This window comes from Thalia democratica, chromosome 5, assembly GCF_965202585.1.
Source record: "Thalia democratica chromosome 5, ktThaDemo2.hap1.1, whole genome shotgun sequence".
Taxonomy (NCBI): domain Eukaryota; kingdom Metazoa; phylum Chordata; class Thaliacea; order Salpida; family Salpidae; genus Thalia; species Thalia democratica.
The window spans coordinates 41135520-41150002 of NC_139169.1; the positions used below are offsets into that span (position 1 = coordinate 41135520).

The 14483-nt window shown below is 25.5% G+C and overlaps 1 protein-coding gene across 1 annotated transcript in view; it reads left to right on the plus strand.

Moving 5' to 3' along the window:
- The window catches only part of LOC145836535 (uncharacterized), a 35043-nt gene extending 22093 nt beyond the window's left edge, over positions 1-12950 (plus strand). Inside the window, exons 11-13 of the mRNA XM_082944330.1 lie at positions 12154-12294; positions 12490-12546; positions 12907-12950. Of these exons, the coding sequence (XP_082800456.1) occupies positions 12154-12294; positions 12490-12546; positions 12907-12950 (242 nt within the window). The remainder of the gene's footprint in view (positions 1-12153; positions 12295-12489; positions 12547-12906) is intronic.
- Positions 12951-14483: the final 1533 nt, after the last annotated feature.

Genomic DNA, 14483 nt, shown 5'->3' on the forward strand with positions numbered 1-14483 from the left:
TGTGCAAGTAGCTTTGAAAAAATAAATAGTTAAACATTTAGGAAAATTTTTAGTCAGTATTTTTTTTTAAAGTTTATGTTAAGAACTTTTATTTAAAACTTAACTTTTAAATGTTTAATAGTTGTATTAAATGAAAAAAGTACATGTTGTTATTTTTTTAGTAGTCATGGTAATAATAGCTTATACATTTTCTAAAACTTACTTATAAAATTAAATACTTAAATAAAATAGAAATATGCTTATTAATAAAAATTATATTTTACATAAAGAGTTTTGAGATAAAAGTAACTAATTAATGCTTTAAAATATCCAATTCTAGTTAATATTATTAGTAAATCTTTTATTATTTATAAATTGTTTTCAAGCTTTAATCTATTTCCTAGCTATACCTTTGATTGCTAAAGTGTGCAAGAAATCACAGTAGTGTGCAAGTGCATAATAACTGTTAATTTATTTTGCACAGATTTTTTTCAATGACAAAAAAAGCCAATTATATTTTAAAAGTATTAGTGATAGTTCTTAATAGATTTTAATATATTTTGCAATTAAAATTACAGTTTGACCACAGCAGTAATAGTTTTGTATTAAAAAAGATGAAAACAAAGTGTCCACAGGTTGTATTTTTCAGTGATCATAGCTTTTGAAACTATAAGAAAACACTGTTAAGAAACAAACAGGCTGATACTTGATAAGGGTCTCAACAACTTAGTTCACTTAAAGTTCACTTATTATATTTTCATAAAAAAGATATAAATTTTAACATTGGTATACAATAATCTTAGAAATACAATTTTTATGTTTTAGATCATTTTAAACACTAAAGCTAGTTTAAGTAAAAGGAAAAATTTCTAAAAAATTCAAATGTATCCATTTTACTGACCATTATAAATAGTTAATTATTTAAAAACTACTTATTTAATGACCTAAAGTCAAGTTTAGACTAGTTGGTTTATAATTAGTTAAGTAAAGTTTAGTTATATGTACAAATGTTCTGGTAACAATTAGAAGCAGTAAAAGCTGAAATATAAATAAACAATGTTTGTTAAAGTTTATAACTATGAAAATAAATAATCTAAAAATACTAGTTTTTCTCATAAAAATAGTCTTACCAAATATTTTTGTTATTACCAAGTAAAACTTTTTTAAATCAAACTGTTCAAAAGTAAAGGTAATTAAAGTACTTTTTAGATATTTTTGAAATTTAAAGAGACTAATTAAAAAAAAAACTAAGTCTTTTTTACTTCTTTAAGTTGATATTTACCATATAAAGTTTTAATAATCGCATACAATTCTGTCTGAAGTGTGCTTTAAACTCAATTTAGTAACTTATTTTATACTACAGCAATGTGTCATTATTTTTTCACATATAAACAGGTATAAAAAGTTGGGGTATAAAAAGTTAAGGTATAAAAAGTTGTAAAAAAGTTATTTATTATTTTATATTTAGGAGCATGTTTATTTATTTATTTGAGCTTTTTGTAGATCTAGATGTTTTGAATGCTTGGTTTTTTACATTTAGATTGTCATGCGTTATATTTTAAAGTTAAGTATAAAACATTATAAAATTTAAAATAGCTAAATTTTAAAATAATTCATTTATAAGTAAAACAGCTCTGTTAAAGAGTAAAAATGTTCAAAATCAAGTTTATAATAGACATCAAAATGGATTTTATTCGAAGAGATTTGTAATATTACACTTATGCTCTTCTCTAAACTGGTGGTAAGTAATGTTAATAAGTATTATTTTAGAGGATATTTGAATTTTTACTCTTTTATTGGATGCAATCTTTGACGTTATTAGACTGAAAGATTCAGGCTATTGAAGACCCATGTCTTAATTGCTCTGATATTAGTAAAAAAAACCCTTAACTACTTAAGCTTAGCTTTACATTTAACGTAATTGGTTAAACATAAAATAACTTATATATTCGGCAATTAAATTATAGCTAAAAATTGTAGATAACCTTTTTAATTGTATTTCTCAAGGTGTCTTAATGTTAGCAGCAATGTGTATGTGAATTTTTTTTTTGATGTTTAAATTTTTATAAGCAGTCTTACTTCAACTCAAATATCTTTTTTAACTAAAAAAAAATTAAATGGAAAAACAAGCAACTAGTTCAAAGTGCTGTCTAGATTGGTTTTTAAACGCAAGAGTCATAAAACATTGCTTTAGGGCATATTTGTACTTTAAATGTATTGAGAAAAAGAGTGCTTTTGACTCAGAATAAGTAGTATACACCAAAGGCGTCACGTGGGGTGAAACATTTGAACAGGTACTCCACATAAAAAACAGAAAAACAAAATATAATATTTTAAAACTATGAAAACTGTTGTTGTATAAATAAGTTTTTTAAATAAAAGTTACTTTTTTAAAGAAATTGGATACTAAATTAGTCTAAAACTATCAAAATACAAATAAAAAGTTTTCGGAATGCTTGTAAATCTTCTGCACTCCATAACAAAAATACCGAGCGCGTCGCCACTGGTGTATATATATAATGTCAGAGCTTTTTTCATACTGACCTTAATGAAGTTTTAATTTTTTAAACCTAGATAATTTCAATTAGTTCATCTATTCTGCTGAGTTTACACGAAATTAAGTTTCTTCTAGTAACTTATAGCATTTCAACGTTCAATTAATATTATAATGTTATAATTAATTGGCCAGATAGTTAAAAACAAGAAACTTTTTAATTTTTTGTTATTAAGTTTTAAAATGGTTAATTAAAGACAAGTTGTTAACAAGTAAAAAGTCAAAAATTAGTAGGTTATGTAATGTATATAATATTATTTAAAAGTACTATCATGCTTTGTAAGGTTTATTTATTAATTTTTTTTAGAAAAAAGAAAATTATTTTAATTGTAATTTATTTTTTATTATTTCAATTTTAGTATGTATTTAAACAAGCTGTTTCACCATTTAAAAAAGTTCCCAGTTTTTAGTGTTTTTTTTTGATGCAAGTAAATTAGTCGAACACGATGAAAAAAGGAAGCTCGAAAGTATGTTCAAATACCTGGTGTACAGAAAAGTATAAAAGTACGTTTACCACGTAACAAAATGCACATTAAAAACTTATCATAGTTATTTTTGGCTAAGACTCCTCAGTAAAGTCCTATAGTGAAGTAATATCAAACTTAAACGTATAATAAGCAAAAATTTAAGTTCAAGATGTTATTATGATTTGATAGCAGATAAGCTGTGAGGACCAAAATTAAGCCTAAAGTCAAATATAGTTTTAAGTTCAATACGAATCTAATTAAAGTTTGAATTATACATTACTAAGTAAAAAAATGTAAATAAAGTTTTTCAAATAGAATAATATTTGTAAATCCAGTTAGAATATTTTGACTGCTACTTATATAAAAACTGTTTGTCCTTTTGACTTTTTGTTACAAAGTACAATGCCACGCTTCAATGATTACCAGCAGTGTCGACAATATTTTTCCCTTGTTTTTAAGATAAACTAAAATGTGCTAAAAATATCAGATACTATACTAAAGGTGTTTTTAAAACAACTTTTATTTAGTTTGCCGATACTGAATCAATAAATTTAAGTGTGCGAAAAATTACTAGAACGATTTTTCTATTGTGTTAGAAGAAAATTTAAGTTCTACCTACATATTCCGATGCAACTTTATTTTGAATATTTTACATCTGAATAGTAGTAACCAGTCATCTGCTATGTAATTATACATATTGTGTAAGTACGCTATTTATTTAAAATAAAATTAGTTTCAATATTTTTCCCTTTTTAAAATTATTTCTTAACATAAATTATTAAACAACGTTTAACATTTGACCAGCAAAAAATAATTTTATTTTTATTTGTGTTTGAGGATTACTGACCACAAAGACCGTAACTTGCGGACTTCGAATTTTGAACCAAAATAGAAAATTCTCCACTGAACTATGACGTTGGTGCAAAATCAATAAAAGAGTTTTAACTCTATTAAATTTTGATAGCACTTATATCAAAAATGGGAACAGGTCACTTTTGCACGAGCGTCACTTTAGCACGAAGACACTTTTGTATGAGGGGACACTATTGCACGAGCGTCACTTTTGCACAAGCGTCACTTTAGCACGAGTGGACACTTTTGCACGGCGTTAATTTTGCACGGAGGGTCACTTTTGCACGATGGGACACTTTTGCACGGCGTCACTTTTGAATGAGGAGACATTTTTGCACGGTCGTCCAATTTGCACGCAGGCTCATTTTTGCACGGCGACATTTTACACGTCAAAAATTTTGCACGACCTTAAATTTGCATGGTGACATTTTTGCAAAGCGTCGTGTTTTTACACAGCGTTATTTTTTCACGGATATACTTATGAATTGCGAAAATTTTAAACAATCAGTCAATTTCGAACGGAGCTTCACTTTTGCACGCTTCTAATTTTTAATTAGACAAATTTTTATTAAACAACGCAAGTTGTTTCGAATGAATAAAACGTGGTAGTTTTATAATGAAATTTCAATGTAAAGTTTTTATTTGAAGTTTTACGTAGAACAATATAATAACGTAGAACAATACATTAATTCATATTTATAACCTTAATTTAAATATACTAGATGAATACACATTCTCTAATTTAAATAAAAACAATTTTGAATACTTTAAATAAAAATAATCTTAATTTTGTTAATTTTTAAACAGAAAGATAAACTTAATTTGTTAAGGCTTTAAAACACGAATCTTAAGTATCATTTTTTACTTATTTTCTCTTGATGTTAAAGTTAGCATTATATGGTTGTTAAACAATTATTTTAAATTTATTTCAATTTAATTTTTTTTTAATTAAATAAAAATAAGATTTAGTTAGTTTATGAAGTGTAAAGGTATTTGAGATTTCACTTGATGTTTATTTTATTTATTTATTTTCAATTTAGCGTGAGAATTTAGACAAAAATCTAAGCTTAAGGTAGTATTTGCTTTTGCAGTATTGCATAATGAAAACAATTTTACATTTAAATCTGATTGTAATAAAGCCTTATTTTTATATAAGGTCTTTACGAACTTAACAAGTTAATAAAAACAAAAATTAAAAACTTGTTGATGAAAACAGTCTAGAAGTGCAAATTGTTTTTAAGCAATGATAAATTAAATAAATTTATCAACTAATTGAAAGATAAAATAGTACAAATACCAGATAATATTCCTTCGTATTTTATTAAACGTACCACTTATTCTATAATTTTTCAAATAATACACCAATCTTTAATTGTTCTCTGGCAAAAAAAATGGAAAATTTCATTTGATATACCAATACACAAAAAAGGTAGCAAATACAACCCTTCAAAAAACATAAAAATTTCTTTGACAAGTAGCTTTGGCAGAATCTTTCAACATATAATTTATATAAAAATACTTGATTATCTTATTGTTTAACAACCTTATATTCCTTAAACAATTTAGTTTTCTCCCTAGCTGAACGTTCTGTTTTCAATTACTAGATTGCTAATACTCTTGGTTGGTACCTTTTTTAAGCAATATGTCTACTAAGTTATCTATACAGAGTAAAAGTTTTTGACTCTGTCTCTCCATTTGAAAAAAAACAAATTATTATTGCAATACAAAATTTATAGTTGTCTGGTTAATTAGTCAACAAGTTGTTTCTAAATGATATAGCTTTAGAAGTTGATGTTAGCAGCAACATTAGCCTTTTCGAAGATGACAAAAAAAATGTTTTACCAATCAAACAAAACTTTACAATATTCCTTAGATATAATTTACGATTAGCTTAAGTAAATCAAATTAAACTAAAACATAGTTGTTAATTCATATATTAAAATTCAAAATAAACTAGAACAATGTACTTACACTTAAAATTTTTTTTTATCTTAGTTTCTAAAAAAATAAAGTTTTTGTACCTGGTATGAGTCTTTTATAAATAATTTTATTTTTTCTTTTCATTCGTTTGTTTCTAACTTTTACTGTTTAAGATTTAAAATCTTTTATTTTTTGCCTCTAATATAACTATGTTATAAAACTATAGTTTTCAGCGTCTTTTTATGTTACAGACTTGGTACTAGCTAAAAAACTTTTAATCAGCATGCATGCAAAACTTATGTTCCGTGCAAAGAAGTTATCGTGCAAAAATGTCGCTGTGCAAAAATTTCATCGTAAAAATATGGCGTTGTGCGAAATTATTGCGTAAAAAATTGTCATAGTGAAAAAGTGTCGCCGTGCAAAAGTGTCTCCTCGTGCAAAGAGACGCCGGGCAAAAGTGACCCTCCGTGCAAAAGAGTCGCCGTGCAAAAGTGTCCCCTTGTGCAAAAGTGACCCTCCGTGCAAAAGTGACGCCGTGCAAAAGTGTCCCCTCGTGCTAAAGTGACGCTTGTGCAAAAGTGACGCTCGTGCAAAAGTGCCCCCTCGTGCTAAGGTGACGCTCGTGCAAAAGTGACGCCGTGCAAAAGTGTCCCCTTGTGCAAAAGTGACCCCTCGTGCAAAAGTGTCCCCTCGTGCTAAAGTGACGCTCGTGCAAAAATGACCCTTCGTGCAAAAGTGACGCTCGTGCAAAAGTGTCCCCTCGTGCTAAAGTGACGCTCGTGCAAAAGTGACCCTTCGTGCAAAAGTGACGTTGTGCAAAAGTGTCTCCTCGTGCAAAAGTAACGCCGTGCAAAAGTGCCCCCTCGTGCTAAAGTGACGCTCGTGCAAAAGTGACGCCGTGCAAAAGTGTCCCCTCGTGCAAAAGTGTACCCTCGTGCTAAAGTGACGCTCGTGCAAAAATGACCCTTCGTGCAAAAGTGACGCTCGTGCAAAAGTAACCCTTCGTGCAAAAGTGACGCTCGTGCAAAAGTGTCCCCTCATGCAAAGGTGACGCTCGTGCAAAAGTGACACCCACCCATCAAAAATACAAACCAGAGGCGAGAGCAATCTAAAAAGTTCTAAGCAGAAAACTATTTTATTTTTCGGTAACTTGAAAAGTATATTTTGAAATGTTTATGATTAAGTTTAGTATACTTAAGTGAAGGAGTTTATCTTTCTTTTTTGTAATTAAAAAGCTTAAAGCCTAGTAAACCTTTAAAATTTGTGAAACTAAACTTTTATATACATTTCACAATGTTCTAACAAAGTAGTAAAACTACTTTTTTCAATTATCCATGTATAAGCAATACTTGAATTATTTTTTAATTATTTTAGATTTCAAATACATTTAAAAATCAACTAGCAATGACCAGTTTGCCTTTTTTAGAATAAATTTGAAGTTTTATTACTTTAAATTAACCGTTTTAAAACTTTTATTAAACTATGAGTTTAAATAGGTCCTAATTGTTTAGGAATTTTTTAATAAACTTATTTTTACTAGCTACTTTTTTAAATTTTTATTTCTTTTTACTTCATGTTCGCCGTATGGTGCAGTAAATAGCTTTAACAAGTACACTTATACATAGTTTTATTATATAAACCTTGATTCTTAATTACTTTAAAGTAAATTGAGTTTTGAATCAAAGTGAGACATTGTAAAGTAATTAAAATAAAATTTTATGTCTTTTGCTTTACTTTAGAGTTTATACAAACTTTAAGTAAAAATTGAAATTCAAACTAGTTTTAATCTCCTAAATAATTATTTACATAATTTTATTTGTTTAAACATTTTTTTTTGTTATCTGTAACTTATCTATACATTTATCTTTTATTACCTTTAAGTCTTCTTGCATGGTTTTTTGTTTTTTAATATTTCATACTTAATTGTACTACACCTAAATTTAGTCCCTTGTTTAATAACTTATTTGCTTAAAAACAAATATCTATTTATCCGTTTATGGTTTAAATGTAATAGAAAAAAAATCGGTTTTTAATAGATATATTTAAAAAACATAAATCATTATTTAAATTTCAGCAACTAATATTAAATTAAAAGCCACAACACCTTCAAGCTAATAATGGGTGAGTTTAGTTTTAATTAAAACATATTATTAGATTAACATAACACAATTTTTATCAACTCTTTAAAAAAATTTTATACACCTATAAACAATCTCAGTTCAGCAACTACAAAAATATTTTTTTAGAGAGTTGTTTTTGTACTACCTTTTAACAAAGAGCCAACATTTTGTTTTAAGTTGACTTTTGTATGATTTAATACATTATGAAATTATAAATGACTTCAACAATATTTAGTTAAAAAAAAAAAATTAAAATACTAGTTAGGATTTTCTGTATCAGGTGATAAAAACATTTAGATATTATATTGAAACAAATTTTAGTTTTACTACAAACTTTATACCAAAAAGTACAATTTTTTATTATAATACACTTCGTTCAACACTTTTGTTAGACTTGTCTCATTGTTTATGTTAAGAAACTGTTTAGCTTCCTTTTATTTAGTAGTCAATAAAAAATATTCTACTCCAAACTTTAAAAAAAAATTATATAGGGAGAAAGAAATCGATAGATTTTTTGGTTTATAACTTAAACTAAGAACATTTAAATGATAATAAAACTTTTCAAAAGTTCTAATGTTTAAAAGGTAGTAGTAGTCAATTCAAGAGTATCGTTTTTATGTTTACTTTAATTTAAAGTTAATGTAACAATTTTGAGTAAAGATGTATTCTTTATTTCTATTTTTCAATTAAAAATTATTCTGATGTATTTTTTTTTAAATCTCCTAATGACAACTACTTTTGATTTTAGCTGAGAACCAAAAGTCTAGTAATGTTCCTCCAAAACTTCTATCGGAAGGTATTTTTAAGTTTAATAATTTCATCAAAAGTTTTTAAACTATTAAAAATTGATTACGTTATATAGTTTTATAAGTTATTGTATGTTTTAAATGACATTTGTATTTAAGTGTAACATCAGTGCAAACTGTATTTCTTAGTTTAAAGTACTCTTCTTAAAATTTTGTATTTTTTTGTAAAGTTTTCTTTTAAAAACTTTTACTTGTTGAGTTCCAAAGCTACACTCATTAATTTGATACTTGCTTTGTCAAAAAAAAAGTTATAAGTCTAAAATTCATATTATTGTTTGAGTAAGCTTGTTTACATTCTTAATTTGAGTTTTCAAATTTTAAGTGTTGCAATTTATATCACAGTTAATGAAACTTTTTATGTATTACCTGTAAATTGAAAATTCGTAAGTTTTGTATTGTTTTTGTCGTAATTTTATTTTGTTAAAGATTTTTCTTTTTATTTTAGCTGATTGTTTAAAAGTAATTATCGGAACAAACTAGTGACACGTAATGAAGTCTCTCTTCGCTCATTAATCATTTTGACAAGTTGCTACGCTAAGTGTTTTAGTGCTTACTAGTGTCTATAAATAGCATTATAAACTCTTCAAATTTCAAACTTATTTTTTCAGCTTATTTTTATTCTTTGTTAAAAAAAATGACGCTTAAGTGTTAGTAATTGAAACTTTAATTTGTTTTTTCTCAATAAAAAAACTTTTAAATGTGTAGTTTTTAAATAAAGGACTTTACTGATTGTATTGTGTTGTTGAATGGTAAAAAATAACTAGCTGTGGTCTTTTATTAAAAAAAAGGATACTTTTTATATTGGTAATATTTAAAAACAGTTTTTTCTAAAACCTTTTGTTAGTTTTTTAATAAATTACTTGAGCTATATAGTTCCAATACAGTTTAAATTATAAATACAAACTTTACGCTGTTTTTAGTTATTACACCATAGCTTCCAAAATGTATCTATCAGGGCTCTTAAAAACATGTTGGTTTTGGCTTTAAAAGTTTAAAAACTTTAATTATTATGCTAGACAAGGGGTCGGAAGGCATTTAGTGGCCCCAGGCCGAATTTCAAAAAACAATTGTTGGCTGCAGTTGTTGTTTCAGTTTTTACTCTTCGTAGCAGACCAAAAATATCTCGTGTAAGTTTCAAAATTTTCCAAATTTTATCCAAATTATCTTTTTACTTTTCACCACAAACCTCAGAATATACAGTGTAAGTTTCAAATTTTTTTTTGCGGGTCTAACTTACATGCTGGCGGACCGTAGGTTGTACTTTTTATGGGCTGCATCCTATTTAAATTAAAGTCATGCTCGCGATAACCGCTTTCACCTTTCATAAGCCGCAGGTTGCTGACCCCTGTGCTTGATGATCTATATAATAAAAAAGCTTACGTTTTGCAACCGCTACGTTACACAAAGTCAAAGCAATCTTGAAATAAGAAAAAATTGAAAAGCTTGTCAAAAATACTGTTAAGTAAATATCAAAATTATTACTGATAAAATAATCTGTAAAAGCTTATTTTTAAATAATACAAAGTTAAAGATGTTTATGCAACAGTTAAACACTACTTTTTTTTTTTTAAGTATACATATTAATATTATTTGTATCATATGCAATAAAAATGTTTTATTATTTAACAATTCGATTTTAAAAGTAAAATTTAAAAATATTGATACAACTATGTTGTTGAATAAAATTAAGTGTTTATTTTTAGCTAAACTACTAACATATTGGATTAAGCTTCCAAATTACTTTAACATGCATAAGTTTATTTGTATGATACTGTACATTTTTCTTATTATAGTTTTATTAAATATAAATCAAACTTTTGGTGTTGCCTTTAAAATCATAATTATTTTAAAAATCTTAATAAACAAAAAAAAAATGTTAAATAAAAATAAATTACCAAGTTGTGTTTGAACATGCACTAGTATTTAAAAAGTCAACAATTATGTCATAGTAGTTTAATAAATAAAGTATTTATTATTGTTTACTTTTTGTGCTTAAATAAGCTACATTAAATGTTATTGAATACTTTTTAACCTTTGCTAAAACGCTTAGGTTACAAGTGAACTGAATTGAATATTAACTTTATAAGTTATGATTAGAAAATATATTAAAACTAAAATTCTTACTTAATAACAACATTATTTATCATAGCTTAAATATAAAGTAACAACTAATTAAAAACTTAGAATTTATACACATTCATCACACAACATATTTTTTCTTTAGAACTTTTCATTTCTACTTTTAAAGTGGTTTACTTGTTTACTTTTAAAACTATATTTAGGGGAATATTAAAAGTTTCTGGATATAGCAACAAAACCAAAACTTCAAAGAATTCTGTACATACAAAGTATATCGGTTAAGTTGTATATAAGTCTACACTAGTTGACTTAGAAACTGAATAACTTTTAGAAATCAGTTTTACTATGTAAAAGTTCTCTTTCTTAATAATAAAGATCTTTAATTTTAGAGCAAGTAGTTGATAAAAAAAAAACTTTCAAAACACTTTAAGAATATTATAGAATTATTTTTCCTTTGCTTCAGTTACAAACTTTATAAAAAACTTATACTGGTAAACACCTACTTAGACCATGTACTTTAATTCTTTCATTTCTTTATCTAAACATAGCTTTTTGTAAAAAAATAAAATTTTGACAGAGTGTTTGATTGAAAGTCACTATTATAAACATTAGGTCTCAATAAAATTGTTTATTGAACGACAAAAAACAGCACCAAAAAGTACGGTCTAAAGACCTGGTGTAAGAAGGAAAATTTCGGTTATCGAGTCTTACGCCACTTGGATACAGTTTAACGTCATAGTCCAGGACTAAAATTTATTTTTATTAGATATATGTTATGAAGCACTAATTCAAATAAGTGTTTGTACTTTTTAGTCGGCCTTAAAGTACAACTCAAAATAATAATTTCAGTTTTAGTTGCATATTAAACCTAATGAGCCTGTTTTACTGTGTTAGTTAAAATCGTATATTAAATTAAAATAAACTTTAATAGTTAAGTTTTTAAAGCAGCAAAACGTTTTTATGATTATTATTTTTAAATCTGTTTAGAATTTAGCGACAAAACAACTATTTTTATAAAATATATGTTATTATTTATTATTGGTATAGTAAACTAAATTCTAATAAAAAAGTCAGTTGTTACTATAAAAGACAAATATTAAGCACAATTCAAACTTTATTTGTTTGGTTAACAAATTAATTATATTGTATCAGTATTATAACAGCGTTATTACTTGATTTGAAAGGCGAAAAGAGTTGTCTTTCAAATAAACTTTCAAATACATTGTTTAAAAAAAAATTATTAAATATATATAGAACAACAAATTCGAAAAATTGTTACATTGTAAAAGTAGCTGAGAACTTACTTCAAAACAAATTAATCTTTTTAGTTATACTCAGTCTACGAACAACTATTAAAAAAAATATTAAAAATTTAGAAATTGAAGTGTTCAGAGAACGAAACGCCACCAATCAAGGTTCAAAGATTGTAAAAACGTCTTCTGGAACCTTCAAATTTGTCAAACCAATCATCATAGAGTCAAAGCAAAATTTGGAGACAAAAAGCACTATTAGTGAGAGTTTGGAACTATAATTACATTTTAAATAATCTTACATAAGTTAACGAACGTTAAACACTAGATTTTGTTGTAACATCGTTAAAAAATCAAACAAAAATCTTTAAATTAAAACATGGAAGTACTTTTATACTAATTTGGTTGGTTAAACTGAACCTTAACATAAAACAAAAAATCTGATATATTTTATAACTTCAGCTCAGGAATCTGAAGAAAATTCTGAAGATGAAGAATATCCAAGTAAGGCAGTGAAGGGTAAATTTTTAATGAAAAATTAATTCTAACAAAAATACTACACTTATTTCCATACGTATAAGTTATAAAAAATATTTGAAAAATATTGTAAATTAATTTTTACAACTTATTTAAAAACTAATAATGTTAAAATTTTAAAATTTCGCAATAATATAAGCTTAAAGTTTTTTTTTTAAACTTACTCGTGTATTCCTTATACAAATAACTACTAAGCTTTTATTAAAAATAAAGGAGTCCAAAAAAACTACAAACAAATAAGGTCTCAAGGCCCACAAATTGCAACCAGCTCTCTGTTGACAAACTTTAGTGAGTTCATTTTTTTAGTTAAGTTTTCGTAAAAATGACATTATAAAATTTCAGAACCAAGAAAAGCGAAGCAACAATATCCACCTAAACATTTCTAGACAATCAACTTACCAAAAGGTCTTTAAGCCGACTAGAAGAGTATAGATAAACTGTTTTCAAATATTTATTTAAGCAATATTTACGTGATTTATTATTAAAAATCTTTTGTTATACTGTTTGGTAATAAAAAATAATAATTAAAGATTGCATTTAATTTAGTGTTCTCTTAATTAAAAAAATATAAATTTACTAACTTCTAAGATAAGGATTCAGGATGCTCAGTATGAATTTTGTTTTAGTACTGAAGTCTAAATGTATAGTTTGTACATTTCAAAAGGTGTAAATCAAAAATATACTTTAACGAATATTCGCAGAAATGTATAGCAATTAATAATAAGCTACACTAAAATAATAGTTGTATGAAAAAACTTGTGAAAGTAGAATTTAAAAAAATATTAACCAAACAAGTAATAGTAAATTTACTGTGTTCCTTTTTTTATTTTTAGTTACCTCTTAATTGATATTAAAGATAGTTTTTTAAGTTAAAATTCATTTTCTTAAACTTAATAGTTTGATCTGTTTATTATAAATAAATTTAAATTCCAGGTTTATTTTCATACTTTAATTCAAATTTTTTATTGAGAAACGAAAAAATTAAAGTGTACTATCCTATTTAAATATAACTACCTCAGAGGGGAAAAATTAAAACCGGTTTAAAAACAGTACTTAATTTAACTTTTGGATATTTAAAAAAGTTTATTTATACTATAAAATTAAACTAACAAGTTTTTAAGATTTTGAGCTAAAATAATGTATATGGTATTTGAAAAATACACTAGCAGTAGTTAGACTTAAAGTAGAACTTAAGTTACATTTTTTACTTAAAAACATGTCAACTTATTTTTTGTGAAAAACTACAATTTTTTTTCTATTAAAGTCACAAACAAAGGGAAAGTTTTTATACAAATAGGTAAAGTTAAATATGGTACTACGTAAAAAGAAAACAAACACTAACTAAATAATATATGTAACTTACAAAAAATTGAAATAAAATGATTTAAAAATCTTATACAAATAGTTAACACCCGTAAACAATTTTTTCTAATACTCAAAGCAAACATTTTATGTGGCTTTACATTTCATTAAAAAAGATTCACCTTAATTTGAACTTACTGTTTTTTATCAACAACAAACAAGCTTTGAAGCTTATAAATTAACCTAAGGGAAATATATAACTGAAAAATTATAGACACGTAAACATAATTTGAAATTCAACTGATATTGAATAACAAATGCTAAAGTTTTACTTATAACTTTTAATAGAAAAACTATAGAATAAACTTTAGTGTTACAAAGTTAAGTCAAAAAAAGACACTTGAACTACTTGAAGTGTTAAATCATAATTATTTGTTTATTATTGTTGCAAAGGAGTAGTAATAAAATTAGTCCTCTTTTCATTCACTTCTTTTCTTAACACGAACAAAAAAAAAAAGTCATTTATTTTAATCAACTTTTGCTCGTCAATATTTTACTAAATTGTCCTACTGATGAGTTGTTAATCGAGTATTTACTTTTTTCTTGTCTTTAGTCGA